The following is a 22,210-nucleotide window of genomic DNA, read 5'->3' as shown; positions in this document are numbered from 1 at the left end:
ATCCCAGGTGAGTGGCGCTCTTCCCTTCCGCTTGTTGTGGCAGCCCAGCCAGGATTGCTGGCTGGAACCTCGCTTGCAGGTGGAAACGCGTGGCAGCCCGGCTGCTTCTAGGGCTCCTGGCTGGGAGACCCCCCTTTCTCCCTCTCTTCTAAAGGGAAAAACATGAAAAACACAGCTACTGAGGGACATGTTTCTTCCTCTGTGATTAGACACAGGCAATTGAAAGTAGCCACTGGCTTCTCTGGCCACACCCGCTGCTGTCCCGATGTGTTTTCCCATCTCTTCCGTTTGGCAGCCTTCCTCTTCACCTGTTTCTCTACTCAGCTGTGGCAGAAAGGGAAACAAGGTTGTTGAGTGCCCTTTATATGCCAGATACTGCACATACCCACAGAGGAGAAACTGAGGCTATGAGAGGCTAAGGGACTTGCCCAAGGTCCCGAGGGTGCAAACTCCTGGCACGGAGTCCTAAATCCTCAGCTTTTCTGAAGCCAGAGTCCTTGTTCTTTGCCCAGTTAGACATCTATTGCTCCTTAACATACCCTAGATGTGCTCTTGTCCCCACCCCACTAGTCCCATTACTTTGGGACATTTTGCTTCATTCACTATCCACGATCAGTTCTAGTGACCCACCTGTCTCTGTGACATCACTCAAAACACAAGAGCCTCAAAGTCACTTGCCCCCTTCTGCCTAGCAAGTCTATTTTTTTGGACAGGGTCTTGTTCTGTCGTCTTGGCTGGAGTGCACTGGCGCGATCTAGGCTCACTGCAGCCCCGCCTCCTAGGTTCAAGTGATCCTCCCACCTCAGCCTCTCAAATAGCTGGGACTACAGGTGTGCACCACCACACTCAGCTAGTTTGTTTGTTTGTTTGGTAGAGACAACACCTCACTATATTACTCAGGCTGGTCTCAAACTCCTTGGCTCAAGCGATCCTCCCCGCTCAGCTTCCCAAAGTGCTAGGATTATAGGCGTGAGCCACCGAGCCTGGCCTAAGTCTTTCTTTACAACAGATGACCTCACCACTTCACTCTGGTTTTCAGCAAGATCCTTTATTTATCTTCTGTTCCCCAGACACGTCACATGAATGCAGGTAGCTAGGTACCTGCGCGGGCTGTTGGTTTTGTAAACACAGAGCAGAGTAGTCAGGATGTGTAGAAATCATGCACCTCAGTGATTCTTTAACAAGATACTTAATGAGTAAAAAGACTTCAGGTATGTTTGAAATGTCTGCCTTTTCCTGCATTCTCATCACTGACAAATATCTGTGTAGACATTTTACTCAAATGTAGACATGTGCTCTTTGCACACTTGCTAGTACCTGCCTGGTGCATTTCAATTGTGTTTTCTTCCGACCGTTGTACCTCTTAGAAGCTGCTGTTTTCCATTCGGATCTAAACACTGGACCTGCACCTGCGACCAGCTGTATATTCCAAACCACTCCTCGGCTTTATAAATCTGACACTGCTCATAATACATTATTCAGAAAAGGCATCTCTAGTGTGGCTGGCCGGCTACGCTTTCACACATCAGCTAACACAGGCTATTTCTAGACTGAGTGCCTCAAACTGGTCTCCTGGGACCTTTTCCTTCAGGAAAAGATCCACATGTTCTTCACAGGAGACCAGAAAACCAGCACAACGGCCACAGGTCCTCCGGGCATGTAGGTCTTCTCTGTCTCCGCAGTAGTACACACTGGCTTGGGTCATTGTCACGCAGTGCACACCTTTGTGCCATGACAAAGACACAGGGCCAACTCTTCCACTGTCTCCAAGTCTAGTGTTTGAACATTTATGTACAGACAAATAAATGAAAAAAAAAAAAAAAACATAGGCAACAGAACTCCAAAGCAAAACAGAAACTTTGGTCAGATCTGTTATTCCAGTTTTGCCAGAGAAAGGCTTTCCCCAAATGTCGCTGGGTGAGCGTGGTCCTATCCCCCTACAGCTCCTATCAGCCAACCTGGTGGCCTTAATGTTCATCACTGTGGACTCAAAACACCTAAAACTGGGAATTTTCCAGGCCCAGTTTGGCAGTAGGGCTTCTGTAGGCAGTGAGGTAAGCGGATCACACGTTCCGTGGCTGATCTGTGTGAGCCGCAGCTTGGTGCTGGGGGACACCAGCTTCAGCTTTGCAGGAAAGCCATGTTTAAAGAGTAGCCTCCAGTCCTACTGGCCCAATGCTTTTGCCATCAGGGACCTGACAAGGCTTAGGGTGAGGTGAGCGATGGTGACAGTATCCCTGGGCCTGGACACTGTGTGCCACCCTGACCATGTCTGGCAGCCTCTCCACCTGGCTACTGAAGCCAGTCAGGTGCGGGAGCTGCAGACTGTCCCCCTGCCGTCAGGTGGCTGAAGGGTCCCCTGTGTGCCAGCATCAGAGGCCAAGTTCTCTAGCTCTCTGGTTTGCAGTTTTTAGTTTAGTTGTTTTTTTTTTTTTTAAGATGACCACAAGAAGTTTTACATTATTATATTCAGACAAATAACCATTTAGTTACTCTATTTCAGAGCACTGAAAAAAACAAGTAGCAACAGAAGACAGACTTACAAGGGCACTAAGTCTCTGGTCACTCAAGGACCAATCAAAGGAATGCGCTGTTAGGCCAGAAAGGAGTCTCTGAAGCAAATGATTGGAAGGAAAAAAAAAAAAAATCTAAGGAAGTACAAGCTGAAAAGTTTCCATTTACAATAACCAAGGGAAAGAGGGACCCGACATGATATAAAATCCCAAATAAGAGCTTTCCGCTGAGGCAGGTTTCTGAGCATGGAAACAACACCGGTAGGGACTGGACCGGACCACAGTCTGCCCAGGCCCCGCCTCGGCCCTTCTCGCCGACTCCAGCATGGGAAATACTCTCATCGTCCTGGAGCAAAGATGAAATCAAGGGCCTGCCGTTCGGCCGCTGCGACGTTTGGATGCCACAAATCCACCATGAAAACCACCCGTGGGCCATCCTCTGCTGAACCTGGTGGGGAAGGAGGGGTGAGAGGACAGGTTCAAGCCACCCTGGAGTCAGGACCCAGGATCCAGGCAGGGCTGGACCCTACGTGCTCAGCTTCGGGGCAGGGACCCCATCCTGTCCCTCGGCTCGGATCGGACCACCTCCTCTCTCACTGAGAACATAAACCTGGCTTCATGGGCTTCTGAGCAGGGTGGACAAAAGGAAATGGGGAGATGGAGGGATCTTTAAGTGGGAATTTTTACGGCAGTGAAACTATTCTGTATGATACTGTCGTGGTAGGTCCGTGTCATTATCCATTTGGCGAAACCCACAGAATGGATGGACAACACCAAGAGGGAACCTTAATGTCAACCATGAACTTTAGGTAATAACACGTCAATACTGTGTGTGTGTATGTGTTATGGGGTGATATGAAGGGGCCTCCTTGGTACTTTCTGCCTGATTTTTCTGGAAACCTAAAACTTCTCTAAAAAAATAAAAGTCTATTCATTGAAAAAAAGGAAGTGGGAAAGGCAGCCACTCACCTTCATGGAACGCAGCATGCAGGAAAGAGTCATCAAAGAGAAGGCAGCGCCCTTCTGCCCAGCACTGGGGCTCTCCCCCCACCACCAGCTCACAGCCATTTGGAGTTTTCAGACCTTGTAGGAAAACCAGAGAAAGGAGAGTGAAGGCAGGCAAGATTCAGGGAAGGCCAGGAGGTAGGGGTGATTTGCCTTACTGCGAGTTTTTGACTTCTAAAGCACCTGACCTGCCTCACCCCTCTGGAGCCCGTGCTATGGTCTGAAGGCTTGTGGGCTTGTGTCCCTGCAAAATTCCCATGTGGAAACCTGACCCCAAGGTGATGGTGTTAGGAGGTGGGGCCTTTGGAAAGTGATCAGATCATGAAGGTGGGGTCCTAATAAATGGGAGCAGCATCCTTATAAAACAGGCCCAAGGGAGCTTCTTTGCCTCCTTTCACATCTTTTTTTTTCTTTTCCCTTTTTTTTTTTTTTTTTTTTTTTTTTGAGATGGAGTCTCTCTCTGTTGCCCAGGCTGGAGTGCAGTGGTGTGATCTCGGCTCACCGCAACCTCCGCCTCCCGGGTTCAAATGATACTCCTACCTCAGCCTCCGGAGTAGCTGGGAGGTACTGGAGTAGCTTACAGGCACCCACCACCTCACCTGGCTAATTTTTTTGTTTGTTTTGTTTTGTTTGAGACAGAGTCTCACTCTCTCGCCCAGGCTGGAGTGCAGTGGCGCGATCCTGGCTCACTGGAACCTCTGCCACCTGGGTTCAAGCGATTCTCCTGCCTCAGCCTCCCGAGTAGCTGGGATTACAGGCATCTGCCACTGTGCCAGGCTAATTTTTGTATTTTTAGTAGAGATGGGGTTTCACCATCTTGGCCAGGCTGGTCTTGAACTCCTGACCTCGTGTCCACCCGCCTCGGCCTCCCAAAGTGCTGGGATTACAGGCGTGAGCCACTGCACCTGGCCGAATTTTTGTATTTTTAATAGAAATGGGGTTCCACCATGTTGGCCAAGCTGATCTCGAACTCCTGACCTCAAGAGATTTGCTTGCCTCGGCCTCCCAAAGTGCTGGGATTACAGGCATGAGCCACAGCACCTGGCCTGACATCTTTTTTTTTTTTTTTTTAGATACAAGGTCTTGTTCTGTTGCTCAGGCTGAAATGCAGTGGCTCCACCATAGTTCACTGCAGCCTCCACCTCCTAGGCTCTAGAGATCCTCCAGCCTCACCCTCTTGAGTAGCTGAGACTACAGGTGTGCACCATCATGCCCAGCTAATTTAAACTTTTTTTTTTGTAAAGATGGGGTCTTGCTACGTTGTCCGGGCTGGTCTCGAACTCCTGGCCTCAAGCTATCCTCCCACCTTGGCCTCCCAAAGTGTTGGGATTACAGGCAAGAGCCACTGCTCCTGGCCACCTCCTTTCACCATGTGAAGTCACAGTGAGAAGGTGTCATTTATGAACCAGAAGCAGGCCTTCACCAGATGCCAAATCTGCTGGCACCTTGATCTTGGGCTTCCAGCCTCAGAACTGTGAGTTCTACATTTTTGTTGTTTATAAGCCACCATCTAGATCTTCACTGCACTCCTGGCAAAAATTCATTCCTTCATTGGCTTCATCTATTCTGGGTCATGGATTCCTTTGATGAAAGTCACAGACTGACATTTGTACTACACTCTGACGCCCAACCAGGGGACCCCCAGAAATCCAGGGAGGTTGGGTTTAGAACCTTGCCTTACCCAGTAACTGTGTTTACTGTAGTCTCCCCTCTAGGACTATCTCAGTTGCGATCAAAGAATCAAAGGCTCACACAGTGTTCTCCTCCTTGGGTTCTAGCCGTTTAATCCGTTTTGAGGCTGGAGGATGGTGTGCTCTTCGTCTGCCCTCATTCTGGGAAACTGGAGGACACTTCTAAGGTAATGGCTTAGGTTCAAGAGGAAATAGACTGGCAGCTTTGTAAGAAGCCGTATGCTTAGCTGGGCATGGTGGCTCACACCTGTAATCCCAGCACTTTGGGAGGCTGAGGGGTGGGCAGATCGCGTGAGGCCAAGAGTTCGAGACCAGCCTGGTCTCAAACATGGTGAAACCCTCTCTCTACTAATTATCCAAAATGAGCCAGGCATGGTGGCAGACGCCTGTAATCCCAGCTACTCGGGAGGCTGAGGCATGAGAATTGCTTGAACCCAGGAGGCGAAGGTTGCAGTGAGCCGAGATTGCACCACCACACTCCAGCCTGGGCGAATCGCACCACTGCACTCCAGCCTGGGCAACAGAGTGAGACTCTGTCTCAAAAATAAAAATAAAAAATAAAAAATAAGCCGTATGCTTCAAAGGCCAGTGGGGTCCGGTTGGAACACTGCCATGTGTGACCCTCAGTCGCCCTTTCCAACACAAGTGTCTGCAGAAACACTTGGCCCCCATCACTACCTTGATGTCCAGAAAAGAAGGGGCCACCGTGGCTGTCTGATGATTTCAGAAGGGGTTGGGTCAGCCCAACAGCTCTCAGGAAGGCCCACCCAGGGGGAAGCAGAGTCCTGGAAGAGGAGCTGGGATGGGTGGTGGTCTCGTCTGTCTTCAGTGACTCACTGTGACCACAATGACCCTGGGCAAGTTGGCATTCCCCTCTGATTTAATGTCCTTTAGCATAAAAATGAAATAGCTTTCCTTCCAGCAGCCAGAGTATTTTAATGTATTCTTTGAACCAGAAATAATGGTTCCAGGAAGTACGTTCAGAGTAATAATTCAAATAAAGAGGCCACATGGAGGAGACAGAAGGACGGAGGACTTGGGGACAGACGACTGGTTGTGACTCTTATGTGCTGTGTGACTTTGGGCAAGTCACTCAGCCTCTCTGAGCCATACCCTCACCTGTAAAGAGGGGACATTAGCATACTGAACCTTCCAGGGCTGCTATGGGACTTTCATCCTTGTTACCAATAACTGAAGACCTACTGTGTCTTCCTACTCAGCTTTGTGCTAAATACACACTTAACAGGTATCACTTCACCCACTTTCCAGATGGGGTAACTAAGAAGTTAAACGACCTGCTAAAAAGTTACCATTTAGTGTTGCTGAGTCAGCCTGACTCCAAAGAACAGGCTGTTATAAAACTGGACATGATGATATAAATGCTAGTTGTTATACTATTAACAGAGGAATTAAAGTGATTGTGGAGTTTTTGATTTTTCTTTATTTATTATTATTATTTTTGAGACAGAATCGTGCTCTGTCGCCCAGGCTGGAGTGCAGTGCCATGATCTCAGCTCACTGCAGCCTCTGCCTCTCGGGTTCAAGCGATTCTCCTGCCTCAGCCTCCCGAGTAGCTGGGATTACAAGTGTGCACTACCGTGCCCGGCTAATTTTTGTATTTTTAGTAGAGATGGGGCTTCACCATGTTGGCCAGGCTGGTCTCGAACTTCTAGCCTCAAGAGATCCACCTGACTCGGCCTCCCAAAGTGCTGGGATTACAGGCTGGAGCCACTGTGCCTGGCCTGATTGCTGATTTTCTTGTAGTTAACATGTCTGATAGTTAATACTGAGTTTCAACTTGATTAGATCGAGGGATACAAAGTATTAATCCTGGGTTTGTCTATGTGGGTGTTGCCAAAAGAGATTAACATCTGAGTCAGTGGGCTGGGGAAGGCAGATCCACCCTTAATCTGGCAGGCACAATCTAATCAGCTTCCAGCAAATATAAAGCAGGCAGAAAAACACAAAAAAGTGAGACTGGCCTAGCCTCCCAGACTATACCTTTCTCCAGTGCTCGAAGCTTCCTGCCCTCAAACATCGGACTCCAGGTTCTTCAGCTTTGGAAACTGACTGGCTTTCCTTGCTCCTCAGTTTGCAGACAGCCTGTTGTGGGACCTTGTGATCATGTGGGTTAATACTTAATAAACTCCCCTTTATATATATATGTATGTGTGTGTGTGTATCTATATATATGTATATATGTGTGTGTCTGTGTGTGTATATATATGTATATATATATGTGTGTATATATATGTATGTGTATATATATATGTGTATATATATATCCTATTCGTTCTGTCCCTCTAAGAGGACCCTAATATGTTTCAACTCTCAATAGTACATTTCATTAAATCAGCTGAGACCGCTCATCCTGACAGAAGCCATGATTTCCCGCTATGGTTAACAGCAGCTGGGGGAGTCAGGGCTGTAAAGACGCCCAGATGGAGGGACTCAGAGGCTACGTTTTCCTTTGGCGTGTGCCCCTACTGGCTGGTTCAGGTGGCGAAGGCCTTTAGGAATGGGCAGTTCTCTGCAGGGACAGCCACCCCGGGGTTTCAGAAAGAAGCTCCCCTTTCTCTGGGCCACTAAATGATTTATCGCCACGTGCCATGGTGCGATAGAAAAATGGCCTGGCCTACTGGCTTGACACCCCCCTGCTTCTTGTTCTCCGCCTCCCCTTCATTCTGCTCCTGCCCCCATTCCTGCCTGTTGCCCACAAACCAGCTTAGTTGGCAGAAGAGCTCAATTCTTCCCTGAACAGATCATTCCAGTGGCTCTTAAGGACAGTGGCAGGTCCCACACATGGCCTCAGATAGTCCCATATGCTCCTCTATGGCTCAAGCTTTGCTGCTCTGTCCCTACCGAGCCCTGAAAGAGGCAGGAAGGAGGGTAGAGAAAGGGCTGTGTCCACCAGCGGCCCCCACTCCAGGCGGCTGGCAACCGGGCACTCAGGGTGGGCAAGGGGAACATGAGCTGATCTACTGTTACCACCCGGCTAGACCACCTAGAAATCTGATGACATGCAGAAAAGAAAAACAAGAGTCTAACTGTGCTTCTTTAGCTAGAATTTGCTGAACATATTCATGCATTTTCATGAAGTATCTGCCTCCCTGGTAACATCTGCCTGGTGAGTTTCAGAGGAGTTTCAGAGGTGGTTTTCTGGAAGTTTGTGGCAGTGCATCTGGAATATCCCAGCATTGTGTACGATGCTGAGTGGGGGGTGGGCCTGAAGCTGTCCTGAGGTCCCATATGAAGTCGGGACTAGGTGATGCCACCTCTAGAAGTAGCTCACAGCAGGGCTCAGCAAATATGTCTCGAACAAATGGGCTGTGTTAGTGAGGAGCAGTGGCTGGGTCTTCAGTGGTCCACAGGGACAATTCCATCAGTCACAGCTCAGGCAGAAGGCAGAAGAAAAGAAAGCATTGGCATTTCAAGAGCACGGTTCTGGAACTGCAGGCGCTTCTACCTTCAGCCAGGTAACCAGCAGAGGTGTGGCCACCAGGTACGCACCAGGCTTATCCTGCTTCTGACCTCATTCTCTGGACTCCCTCTCTGTCAACACACAAGGTCACATAAATCCGACACACCTTTGTGGATATTAATGTGGGCATGATAGTGTAAAGAAGGAAACGCTGAGAAAACCCAACCAGGGAGCTCGCCTTGGCCGTGGAGAACAAGCCACGCCACAGTGGGACATCTTCCAAGAAGGTTTCCTGCTATCTACAGGAACACGGAGGGCCTACTTTTTCTGGCAAGTACCTAGCTGGGCTGAGAAGGGAATGACAGGCCACAGGCCACAGTGTGAGCCGGCGTGGGCATGTTTTACACACACACACACACACACACACATGCATGCATATCATACAGATGAACAACAAGCGTTAATCTACAGAAAGCAAACCCCAGATTTTCCTTGCTACCATCACTTCCTACTCACACCTCTTTGAAATTCTACCACATCAGTCCTCAAATGCCCTTCCCCAGATGTCATTCTGAAGTTTTAAAACAATACATAAAGGCAAACCTTTCAAAAGAAGAGCATCACTCCCCATTGCCCACGGCCTCCATTCTCAAGCCTGGCATCAAGGGCCTCTGAGGTTTGCTCCCACCTGACCTGTCCAACCTCAGCCCACACTACTGGCCTCCCCAGCAAGCCTAGACCCGGCTTCCCCAAGCCCCAGGGGATGATTCCGCTCCCTCGCTCCACCCTGGCGGCACCTGATTTCTGTGTGGGGATCCTCCAGTGTCAGACCCACCTCCCCAGGGCACCCCGTCTGCAGCCAAGTGAGGCTTGGGGCCTCGCACAGCAGTTTTGCTAATGACCATCACCTGGATTATCATCCCATCACTTAGATTAGCTTACTGTCCACTGCCCTCTACCTGCCAAGCATTTTACACATATTACTTCCCACTCCTCAAAACAGCCCGCAAGTGGGAATCGTCATCTCTGTTTTAGAGAAGATAAAACGGAGGCTTAAGGAGGTTCAGAGCCCTGCCCAAGGTCACTCAGCAAATGGGGCGAGGCCAGGACCTGAGTCCAGATCTGTTTGCTTCCGAAGCCTGTTCCTTTCCCACTGTTTCCTGGGGGCAGGGTCCATGTCTTATGGATCATTTTTCACATGGTCCAACACAGTCCTTGATAATAGCTACTAGCTTCCATTCATCAAATGCTGTCACGTGCCAGGAATCCTGCCAAGGGGCCATGTAAGATGCCACTCATTGAATCCTCTCAACAATCCTGTGAAGTAAGTACCATCTCCCCATTTTACAGATGAAGAACTGAGGCAGAGAGGGACTCAGTGACCTGCTCAAAGTCTCACGGCTGACTGCTGACCAGGAATTCAGGCCACCTCCCCCAAAGCCTCCACCCAGTCCGCCCTTTACTCTTGAAATTCCTACCATGTCAATTGCTCAAATCTCGTTATATTTTTCTTTTCTTTTCTTTTCTTTTCTTTTAGTGCAGTGATATCCTCCATCCAAACCACGTCTTACTCAGAACCCCCACACAGACAGCAGGAGAAGCAGAGCTGCTGAGGGTGAAGAGGGCTCGGGGGCCCCCAGCTCCGGCTCCTTCCCAGGCAGCCCTGAGGCTCCTCTGCAGAACGTGGTTATGAAACTCCCACTCCAACCCATGCACCAGGTTCCTCCTGCTGCTCTTCCTTCCTCCCTACTGAAGCTGAGGCAGCATTGTGAACTTTGTAAAGCTGGACGCTGCCAAGGCTGTCTCTGCACACTCCAATCTGAGATACTAACCGGTGATGCCACCATCCCAGAGACGAGCTTTTTATCGCCACTCACCAGGAATAAGGCATTCTGGGGAACTAATACCTCCATGATTAAGTTGTTTTAAGCCTACTTTTATTGAATACTTGCTCTATCTTAGGCTCTGTGTGCATACATACAATACACATTATCTGATTGGATCCTCAGAATAACTCTTTAGGAGAAGATCTTTTTACCTCCACTTCCCAAATGGTGAAATTGAGGCTCAGAGAGGTGAAATGACTTGCCTACAGTAGCACAGCTCATGGTGGGGCCAAGATGCAAACAAAGGCCGTCTAACTCCAGTCTTTGTTTGCAAAACCACAGCCGCACACACAGTACGCATACGACCAATTTTCTCAGAATCGGAGTAAAACAAGCTTATCACCAAGGATCATTTCATCCTTGATGACTGCAAAGATGCTTAAGTATCTTTCACAGCCTCCTGGACATCATTATGAAGCTCGGTAATCATTTTAACAAGTCCTTGGCTCTAGAACGACACTGTCCCCATACGGTAGCCACTAGCCGTATGTGTCACTGCTATTTAAATTAAATTAAAATTTAGTTCCTCAGTTACAGGAGCCAAGTTTCAAGCACTCAATTAGTCACATGTGTCTAGTGGCTACCATTTTGGACAATGAAGATGGAGAACATTTCTGTCACTGCAGAAAGTTCTTTGCACAGAGCTGCTGTCAGAAATTAGGTTTGCACTGATCACAAGATTTCTTTTTGACTCAATCTCTGCTGTCAAATTGTTTACATGCAATTCATCAGTTTTTGCTAAAAGTGAACAATGCGAAAAGGCACAATTCTGACCATTTGAGCTTTCGCGATGTTTTGATGGAGAGGGGCTGAGCTCGCAAATGTGCATGCCAGGAGACCCCTGTCCCTGCAACATACCTAAATGGCATCGGATGCGGATGTTGGTGGGTCCATAGTGCTCCGTTATCACAGTCCCAGGGCTCAGCACAGAGATGCACGCGTTCCCAAAAACATTGTTCCCAATACAGGTCCGAAGGCTTCCGAGCAAGCGGTACGTCCGTGGGCACTTCCTACAGTTCCTGGGAACACAAACCCCCTGATTGACCAAGTAAAAGGTGAACCACTCCCCGCTGGGGGTGCTGTTCATTTTCCATCCTTGCGGGAGGCTGCAGTTTGAGAAAGCTTTGTAGAGGGTCTCAAACTCGCACAGGATGGTCTGGAAGTTCCGTTCCAGCACTTCCACATCATGTTTCTGTGCGTCCCGGGAGAAATAGGGCGTGGTGGGCAGGTCGGGCAGGAAGAAGACCTCGGGCTTCTGGATGGAGGGCCGGCTGTTGAGGTACCGGCCCTGCTCGCGGATGCCCTTGTGGATGCGGCCCATGCCGGACCAGGAGTAGCGCTTGGCGTACTCCTGCAGGTTGTGGTACAGCTTCTGGTTGAGGCCCTCGTTGTGGGTGCAGCGCACGCACTCGGGGGACTGGCAGTACACGTAGCCATTCTGCAGCCCGTTGGCATCGGCAGCCTGCATGAGGGAGTTGACGGAGACGTAGGGCCGGGGCTGCTCCCTGCCCACGTGATAACAGTACCACACGAAGAGGACCAGGAGGCAGGCCACAGTGATGACAGCGGTGGTGTCGCAGTCCCGCACGGACTGGATGCCGGTGGCGATGCAGTCCCTCAGGCCATCCAGCGACCAGCTCCAGGCCACCAGCCACTCGAGCGACATCTTGGGGGAGTCCTTACTGGGCGTGTGAAGCAAGGTCAGACAATCAGTCCTCGGGGGTCCCAAGGGCGCCCACACCATGCAGATTAGCGTGGGGGGGAAGGAGCGGCTGGGGCAGGGGGAGGCATGGCTGCCACCGATCCTCAGATCCTGCCAGGGGCGGCATTGATGAACGACAAGGTTGGCCGTGCCCACTGCTCCACTTTCCGGCAAAAGTCACTGCAGTGGGGTGGAAGAGGCTGGTTTTTGTCACATTATCAAGTGCCGTCGGTCCCTGTGAAAGGATTTGTTTAGGAAAACCAAACCTGGGATGGAAAAAAAAAATCAGCATAAATTTTACACCTGGAAAAGTCCTCAACTGAAATGTAAAGTGTTAGATCGTTCTGTAGGATCCTACAGAACGTAGGATCTGGTTCTGGTGGGGGTCACACTTTGCAATCTTGTGTATTCCCTCCCCTTTCTACTGCCACTCCCATTTCCCAAAAGGCCAGTAGTATTTCATCTGCATCAGGTACTGCTTATAATTACAGTGGTCCCATCTGCTTTGTGCCCTCCATAGGAGGTGCTATTATCCCCATTTTACAGATGAGAAAACTGAGGCTCAGAGAAGTTACATAACTCACGAGAGTTATACAGCCAGGGCAGAGACTCAAACCCCATCTGACTTCAAGGCCCATGTCTACCCATTTTGCTGTGCTATTTCATCATAGGTATTTAATCAATGCTTATACTCCTGTAATGGCTGTACCTTTAATTCAAAAGAATCCTGGATTCAAAAGCATCTTAAAAATGGCAAAGGGACTTTAAAACTGCATATTCTCCATTTCACTTTCTCTTTGCAAGCATTTCATCATCCTTATTTCATTCTGTTGCCCTTCTGACAGAGGTTGGGCTAATACCAAGTTGGAAGAGGAAGTAGGCACTCTTGAGGTCATGCCTGCGGCAAAGGGCATTTTCTGTCTACCCACTTGGAGACTACCTATGGTCTCACCCATAGGGTCATGAAAGGAAAATGAGGGAGGTAGAATGAAAATAAAAGCCCTTCCAGGCCTCTGCCTCAGTTTCCCACAGCTGACAGCATCTCCAAAACAGCCAGAAGTGCTTTGCCACTTACCTAGCTGGGGGTTAGGGACAGGGCCCGGAACTCTCATTGTCCTAATAACCTAAAAGGGCCTGAATGTCATGCTGCCTAAGTCTCTCAAACCCCAGCCGTGTTTCCCAGCATTCTCCAAAACCTTTTGTTCATCCTGCTTCTTCTAATACAATGAGAACAGCCAGGTCTCTGCTTCTACAAGTCTGATACTCAGGGAGCACAATTTCAAATATCCCTTTTGTACTCTACCCTCTCACAGCTTAAAAAATGGAAAAGTTGTACCCTCCCTTTACCCAGGGACTAAATTTGGCCTGAAAATTCTTGCAGCGTCGTAGCAGAGAGAAGCCAGATTAGAGATGGGCCCAGTTGAGGATTCATCCCAACCTTGGGCAGATCGCTTTTCCTAAGCCTGTTTCTTTTCTTTTGAGACGGAGTTTCACTCTTATCGCCCAGGCTGGGGTGCAATGGTGCAATCTTGGCTCACCACAACCTCCACCTCCCAGGTTCAAGTGATTCTCCTATCTCAGCCTCCTGAGTAGCTGGGATTACAGGCATGCGCCATCACACCCAGCTAATTTTGTATTTTTAGTAGAGATGGGGTTTTTCCATGTTGGTCGGGCTGGTCTTGAAATCCCAACCTCAGGTGATCCGTCCACCTCAGCCTCCCAAAGTGTTGGGATTACAGGCGTGAGCCACTGCGCCCGGCTGCCTCAGTTTCTTTATCCATGAAATGGGGTTCGTGTTCATCTCACTGGATGAAGATGAATGATGGCGGATGGACAGCACTTACGACCACGTCATAATGAGCACCCAATATATGCAGGCGACGGCTAGGATGGGTGGCATCCCATAATGAGTAGCCAGCGTTCCAAAGGTGGGGCACAAGAGAAAGGTATAGCAAGACTCGGAATTCCAACAGTTAAAGGTAAATCCTGGACACTCTTGTTGCCTCATGTATTGAGTGGCTTTTTTGTCCCCAGACTTGCTAAGCTAAAAATGAAAGGGAAACCTTAGGTGCTCATTAACTGCCTACTTGCTTTTTCCCAGTTTCGGTTGAATAATCACTTGACTATAATGTTTAGTAAGTCAAAAACACACATGCTGAATATTCATGGAAATTTTTTATGTTTCTAGGAAAAATACAAGAGTGGGGAGGTTAGAAGCTAAGTTGTTTTTTGTTTTCTTTTGTTTTTTTTTTTTTTCTTTCCCACACATTCTCAATTTCTTCTCAGATTCAGGAGAAGAGGAAAAGGCTATGACTCACTGGAGGTTAAGAAACCCCTTCAGCCCCCTGTTTCTCTCCTTGTTAGACCATAAACTGGCAGCTGTTACTCTTTAGGAAAAGGAAAGAAAATCCAGATGAAAGATGTTTTGTTTGCAAGCCATCTCCCAAACAGAACCTCAGAGTTCCTGAAATTCAGTGTGAAACAATCATCTATGTGACACCAAGCACTTTTACTAAAAGGATTTCCCCCATCACTGAGCTTAACCCCTACTGGAACTTTTCAACTGAGTCTGTCAGGAGGAAAGGTTTTTTTCTTAAATGTTCTAAGAGTGAGACGGTGATAATTTAACAAGCACCTGTAAAGTGTTAGTTCCCATCAGCCCTGCTGATCACTTAAGTCAAGCAAAATGCAGACACAGAAAACAGGGTGGATGATGGAGAAACCTCTCCACTGGACACCCCAGCCCTGTACTCTTCTCAGGAAAGCCTCCTTCTGTACTAAGCCAGCCATGAGCCCTCCCTAAGGCTGAGCTGTAAGCAAAAGAATGTAAAAGATTCTGAACCCCAGCTTCAGACCCTCCTCCCGAGATCATAAATAGCACTGAGAGCTCAAGTTAGGACTTTTCATATCTGTCAGTCACTTTTAGCCAAAATATGCCAACAGGCCCCTGCACCCGGAGGTGGATTTACAAGCTCAAAGCTGAACTATGACAATAAAAGAAACACATTTGCAGAGTGACTGGCAGTTTATTAAGCACTGCTTCAAACATTTGATCCTCACAGCTACCTAGTGACAACTCCCCATCTACCCAGTGGGGAGAGGAGAGACTCTCTCCCCTGACAGCTCCTTGCCCAGTGACCACAGTAGCTTCCAGCTTCCTTCGCGCATCTGTTCATTGTCATCTGTGTTATTTCTGTCCTCATCAGGGATGGGGACATCTCATTGCAGCTCTGCACTTTAATAATAAGCAACCCCAGATCTTCCAGCTCAGTTGGCTCTGGGGAATTGAGTCCAAATCCATGGCCAGCTGGAGAGCAAGTCCAATCCAAGACAACTTCTCACACCATGAACACCTGGGAGAGCCGGTCTCAGGCCTGACCTGGTCAGACTAGTTCAGATGTCCATTCCCAGAGGCTGCCTAATGCCAAAGAGTGTCTGCTCACCCTCAGGATGAGGCCAAGTCACCCTGGAAGCCCCCCAGTGAGCAGCACTGGGCAAGGTGTGTGATGCCTGTCACCCTCTCCACTCAGGAGCCAGAGAGATGCCGTGGGGCCAGCCCTTCCCGGTGCAGACCTGGGGACCTTCCCTCTCTTGGCCGGCTTCTCAGCACCCACCTGCCCTGGAGAGTGGGAAAGAGGGGAGGGCTGAAGATGGGTTAGCACAGATGGTGACCACCAGGAGGTCAGGGGAGGAGGGGGATGGGACGATGGAAAGGTGAGTGTTGCCCGGAAAAGTGGACGATCAGCTCAAGATTGTGGAAGGAGGTTTATGGCGCCTCATAATTCGTGGGACAGGGGAGGAGGGTCACCACGTGAAATATGGGAAGTGGGTGATGCTGAGGGCTGGGGGAGGGGACAGGAGGTGAGGAAAGAGGGGTCACAGGGGAGAAGGGAGATGGAGGAAGGGACCACGATGGGGCAGGGAAGAGGAGTAGGAGGAGGTCCAGGGAGGGTGATGCCCGGCTCCGAGGCGGCGGCGCTTAGCACGTACGAGCACTGGCCTCGGCCGGGCCGGGATGCGGGCGCCCGGGTCCCGGAGCATCCTCGGCGGGGGCGGCGGCGGCGGCGGCGCCGGTAAGGGAGGGCCGTGGGCCTGCAGCTGCCGGGCTCCCGCCTCCAACCCCTGTCCTGGGGTCGGCCCGGCCGCGCCGCCCTCCCGCCCCGGCAGCCCCCGGAGACGAAGCTTACCTGCGCCCGGGCGCGCGGACGGCTGCCGGGACCCAGGAGACGCCGCCGCCCGAGGGCGCGGACCCGCGGACGGCCCCTGCCCGGCGCCGCGGAGCCGCCGCCCAGCTGCTGCCCAGCCCACGCCGCGGGAGCCCGAGCCGGAGCCCGAGCCCGAGCCTAAGCCGCGCCGGTGCCCCTGCCGGTGCCGACGCCGCGCTGCGCTCCGCGGGGCCGCGAAGACCACAACTCCCACAATGCCGCGCGCGCTGGGCCGCCGGGGGAGGGGGTACGGGGGTGCGGGGCCTGCGGGGCGGGGCCGGGGACCCCCCTGCACCCGGCACCTGCGCTCGCAGTGCGGGAGGCGACCCGAGGCCGCGCCCGCCGCCGCTCCGGAGGGTCCTGGCAGTGCGCCCCGAGACGCAGCGCCCGCCCAGCCCGAGGGTGCGCGCAGGCGGCGACGGGCGTGCAGTCATTCATTAAGAAAGGCTCGCGTCGCTTCCTTCGCTCTTTCGTTTTTCGCTCTGTGTCTTTCTCAGTTCTCCCTCCCTCTGTCTCTCTGTTCGTCTCTGAGTCGCCCTCGTCTCCATTTCCTCCTTTTCATTCTCTTTCACTTCCCCCCCACCTCACTTCCTCTCGCCCTAACGCCTTCTTTCCTTTATTGATGGACTCAACACGGACTTCTGAGGCCCTCAGGCACTTGGAATGGAACCGCAAATCAAACCGGATTCTTAGTCTCATGGAAAACTCATTCGCTCAGTACAGTAATGATGGGCCAGCCTGGGTCCCCGTCCCTGCCAGCTGCGCTGAGCGTGCGCGGTGAGCGCTCAGGCCCGCCCTGCCCTCAGTGAGCCACCGTCTAGCGGGAGGGGACCCTCACCCCCGGGTAGGGTTTAGGAGGGGAAGTACAGGCAGGACGGTTGTCTGACCAGGGGACTGATGAGCTGCGAATGGAGGCCCCAAGGAGGCTGCTTGGAGGAGGTGACGTTTGAGCTAAGACCTGGGGGAGACTAACAGTGGCTACGGGATGTGTTAGGGGCGCCAGGGAAACTGCATGGGTGGGTTCTGGGAGCATAGAGTAGGATGGCCCGCCCACAATCCATCTGTCTCTGTCCCAGACCCACCTCTCTTGTGTCCCAGAATTTATCTCTAACATGGCCCAGAAGCCACCTCATGTCTGTCCCAGAATCCATTTCTCATCCCTATTCCAGAAGCCACTTTCACCCTGTTCCAGAACCCACCTCCCTCCCTGTCCCAGGACCCACCTCCTCCCTGTCCCAGAGCCCACCTCCTCCCTATTCCAGAAGCCACCTTCACCCTGTTCCAGAACATACCTCCTTCCTGTTCCAGAACCCACCTCCCTCCCTGTCCCAGGACCCACCTCCACCCTGTGCCAGAACTCACCTCCTTCCTGTTACAGAACCCACCTCCTCCCTCTTCCAGAACCCACCTCCTCCCTCTTCCAGAACCTACCTTCTTTCTGTCCCAGGACCCACTTCCACCCTGTCCCAGGACCCACCTCCTCCCTGTCCCAGGACCCACCTCCACCCTGTCCCAGAGCCCACCTCCTCCCTATTCCAGAAGCCACCTTCACCCTGTTCCAGAACATACCTCCTTCCTGTTCCAGAACCCACCTACACCCTGTCCCAGGACCCACCTTCACCCTGTGCCAGAACCTACCTCCTTCCTGCTACAGAACCCACCTCCTCTCTCTTCTAGAACCCACCTCCTCCCTCTTCCAGAACCCACCTCCTCCCTCTTCCAGAACCCACCTCCTCCCTCTTCCAGAACGCACTTCCTCCCTGTCCCAGGACCCACCTCCACCCTGTCCCAGGACCCACCTCCACCCTGTGCCAGAACCCACCTCCTCCCTGTTCCAGGACCCACCCCCTCTCTGTTCCAGAACTCACCTCCACCCTGTTCCAGAACTCACCTCCTCCCTGTCCCAGGACCCACCTCCACCCTGTCCCAGGACCCACCTCCACCCTGTCCCAGAACCCACCTCCTCCCTGTTCCAGGACCCACCCCCTCTCTGTTCCAGAACTCACCTCCACCCTGTTCCAGAACTCACCTCCTCCCTGTCCCAGGACCCACCTCCACCCTGTCCCAGGACCCACCTCCACCCTGTCCCAGGACCCACCTCCTCCCTGTTCCAGGACCCACCCCCTCTCTGTTCCAGAACTCACCTCCACCCTGTTCCAGAACTCACCTCCTCCCTGTCCCAGGACCCACCTCCACCCTGTCCCAGGACCCACCTCCTCCCTGTTCCAGGACCCACCCCCTCTCTGTTCCAGAACTCACCTCCACCCTGTTCCAGAACTCACCTCCTCCCTGTTCCAAGACCCACCTCCACCCTGTCCCAGTACCCACCTCCTCCCTGTTCCAGAAGCCACCTTCACCCTGTTCCAGAATGTACCTCCTCCCTGTCCCAGAGCCCACCTCCACCATGTCCCAGAACCCACCTCTCATCTCTGTCCCAAAATCCACCTGGTCCCTGACCTAAGAATCTGCCTCTACTGTGATAGCCTAAAATCCACCTCCTCCCTGTTCCAGAACCCAGTTTGTCATGTCCCAGAACCCACTTCTTCCATGTCCCAGAGTACACCTCTCCCATGTCCCAGAATACACCTCTTCCATGTCTTAGACCCTACTTCATCTCTGTCATTTCTCTCCTTTTCTCAACTCCAAAAGAGGAAGAATGTTTTTTCTCTTTTATTCTACTAAAATAAACCAAAACACATACATTGGGAAACCATAATATGCACAGATTTGCTCAAAGTGTGGATAATCAACACAGGCATCAGATTCAGAAACATTAAATGGGATGTCTGTCTTCACTGTCAGCCTAAGAGTGGTTGAGCCTGGGTGGTGGAGAAAATGGGGTGGGGGGTATTTGACTCATCTCACATTCAGAAAGTTGCTCAAACTTAAAATTCTCCAAAGGCACTCGTACATTCTATCACAGCATTATCCTGGCAGGTTTGAAAAACAAAAGATATTTTTATATTGTAAATATGTGTTCCATTCCTGCACCATCTTATCTGTACTGTATTATGAATTAATATTGTCTATCAATCCTATAAGTGTCCTTGACCAGTGCAATTATATGATATCTGTAGACCACTGCTCTGCATTTGTTAGTATTTATTTGTTCAATGGCAATATTACTATACACGCAATTTTGTTAGCCCTGCTTACCATTTCTTCATCTTTTTAATTAGCTGGGAGTCTCAATAAATGGAAATGACCTGGGCCTCTGTCAACCCCTTGGAGACCCTACTAGGTGAATTCTGCAGAAAAGGATATCCATGCCTTTCAGAGGGGGATTTTGGGTGAGAGCTCCAGATAAATTGTTACTGTGCTCATGGAGAGGCGGAGAGGAGGACCAAGGGCATCTGAATTGCCTGCCTTCAGCTTGGCTGCCACCTGCATCCTCCTGCTCTCGCTGCCTTCTTTAGCGCAGCCATCCTACCCACTCCGAGACTACACAACCTATCATTACACCGTCTCATACACTCACGGGGTCCACTCAACTCCCTCCTCCTACAGATGGAAGCCCAGAGAGAAAACATGCCTTGCTCAATCAAGGTTGCAGCAAGTCAGTGGAAAATGTGCTTGCGGCCAGCCGTGGTGGCTCACATCTGTAATCCCAGCACTTTGGGAGGCCGAGGCCAGTGGATCACCTGAAGTCAGAAGTCCTAGACCATCCTGATCAACATGTTGAAACCCTGTCTCTACTAAAAGTACAAAAAGTTTTGTATTAATTTTTGTATTAATTAACTACAAGTGTGGTGGTACACGCCTGTAGTCCCAGCTACTCTGGAGGCTGAGGCAGGAGAATTGCTTGAACCCAGGAGGCAGAGGTTGCAGTGAGCTGAGATTGCACTACTGCATTCCAGCCTGGGTAACAGAGCAAAACTCTCTGAAAGAAGAAAGAAAGAAAGAGAGAGGGAGGGAGGGAGAGAGGGAAGGAGGAAAGGAAGGAAGGAAGGAAGGAAGGAAGGAAGGAAGGAAGGAAAAAAAGAAGGGAGGGAGGGAGGGATGCTTGCTTGGTGCATTAAAGAAACTGGTATGATCACTTTGGAGAGCAGTTTGGTAGTATTCCTTAAAACAACAACAAATATGTATACACTGAAACCAACAATTTCGCTATGCTATATCTAACCTAGAGGGATTCTGGGATAGATGGAAGACTAGTTGTTTTTTCATATTACATAATACTGTGAAGCTACTAAAAGCAGGAGCTAGATGTATATATAGCAACGTGGATAAAGCTCCTAGAAAAATAATAGGGTGAAAATAAAAAAAAGCAGAATTATGATTGTGGTGTGATTTTATCTACATAACACACACCTGTACACATGTGGGTATACACATGTATTTATATAAAATCAGGGAAAGCACTAGAAGAACACACTAGTATGTTCTCCTATATAAAATGCAAAAGAATTACATGTTTGTAAATGCAAATAATATCCCTCAGAGGAAGCGTACCAAATTCCTAAGAGTTGTAACTTCAGGGGGGACCAAGAAGGAACAAGGAATTGGGAGCAGTAGGCAAGGGAAACTCCAGCATTTTTTGCGATGTTTTAATTTAATATTTTCAAAGGTGTTTAAATACTCCGGAACAACATGCAGAAAGTTACTGGGACCGCGTCACTCTCCTATCCCTCAACCACTTGGTTTTCTTTAGTGAAGACGGCCATTATAACAAATTTCTTATTCATCTTTTCAGGAATACGCTTTGCATTTGCAAATATTTAGAAATAGCTTAACTTTTAACTTTTAAAAAGTAAGTTTCACTTTTAACAAATAAGTATTAGTATGTTATTTGTGATATTAAAATGGTTTTTAAAGCCGGGCATGGTGGCTCACACCTGTAATCTCAGCTACTTGGGAGGCTGAGGTGGGAGGATTATTTGAGACCAGGATTTCAAGACCACCCTGGACAACATAATGAGAGCTTGTCTCAAAAAAATTTAAATAAAAGAAAAATTTTATTCACATTAAATATTATTTTTCAAGAATGTAGAATTGTTCAACATCAGAAAGTATTTTAATAGAATTCATTCTGTTAACAAAGTAAAGGAGAAGAATGACACCATGATCTCAACAGATGCAGAAAAAGCATTTGACAGAAGTCAAACATCCATTTATGATTAAAACTCCTAGAAAACTGGGAATATAAGAAAATTTTAGGCCGGGCACGGTAGCTCACACTACAGGTGTGGTGGTGCACACTATAGCACTTTGGGAGTCCAAGGTGGGTGGATCACCTGAGTCCAGGAGTTTGAGACCAGCCTGGCCAACATGGTGAAACCCCATCTCTACTAAAAATACAACAACAACAAAAAATTAATCGGGCATGGTGGTGGGTGCCTGTAATCCCAGCTACTCAGGAGGCTGAGGCAGGAGAATTGCTCGAATCTGGGAGGCAGAGGCTGCAGTGAGCCCAGATCATGCCATTGCACTCCAGCCTGGGCAACAAGAGTAAAACTCCATCTCAAAAAAAAAGAAAGAAAAAGAAAAAAGAAAACTTTAAAAAATTGGATAAAAGGTATCTGTCAAAACCTACCATGCTACAGGTTAATATTCTTCATGAGCACAGACACATGCATCATTAACAAAATAATAACTAATCAAGTCAAGCAACATTAGAAAACATAACATGTGTGTATAATGAAGAATTTAGCTCATCTTTGTCCCCAATTCTTAACCCCTAAACCTTTATAATTTCTTGAATAATAAGTGTGTCTTTGTTATCTGTGCATTTGTGGTAGACCCCTCAGGCCCTACTCGATAGTTTGTGCTAATGCGATAACTCAGGAT

The 22,210-nt window shown here is 49.9% G+C and overlaps 1 protein-coding gene across 1 annotated transcript; it reads right to left on the bottom strand.

Moving 5' to 3' along the window:
• Nucleotides 1-1,027: 1,027 nt before the first annotated feature.
• On the bottom strand, nucleotides 1,028-16,541 carry ASPHD2 (aspartate beta-hydroxylase domain containing 2). The gene is made up of 4 exons (XM_034948395.3): nucleotides 16,406-16,541; nucleotides 11,375-12,484; nucleotides 3,483-3,596; nucleotides 1,028-2,961 (listed from the first exon to the last, which is right to left on the bottom strand). Exons 2-4 carry the CDS (start codon nucleotides 12,258-12,260, stop codon nucleotides 2,852-2,854), a joined length of 1,110 nt encoding a protein of 369 aa, XP_034804286.1. The 5' UTR covers nucleotides 12,261-12,484; nucleotides 16,406-16,541; the 3' UTR covers nucleotides 1,028-2,851.
• Nucleotides 16,542-22,210: the final 5,669 nt, after the last annotated feature.

Source organism: Pan paniscus, chromosome 23 (genome assembly GCF_029289425.2).
Source record: "Pan paniscus chromosome 23, NHGRI_mPanPan1-v2.0_pri, whole genome shotgun sequence".
Lineage (NCBI taxonomy): Eukaryota > Metazoa > Chordata > Mammalia > Primates > Hominidae > Pan > Pan paniscus.
This window is presented reverse-complemented; position numbering and strand designations above follow the sequence as displayed.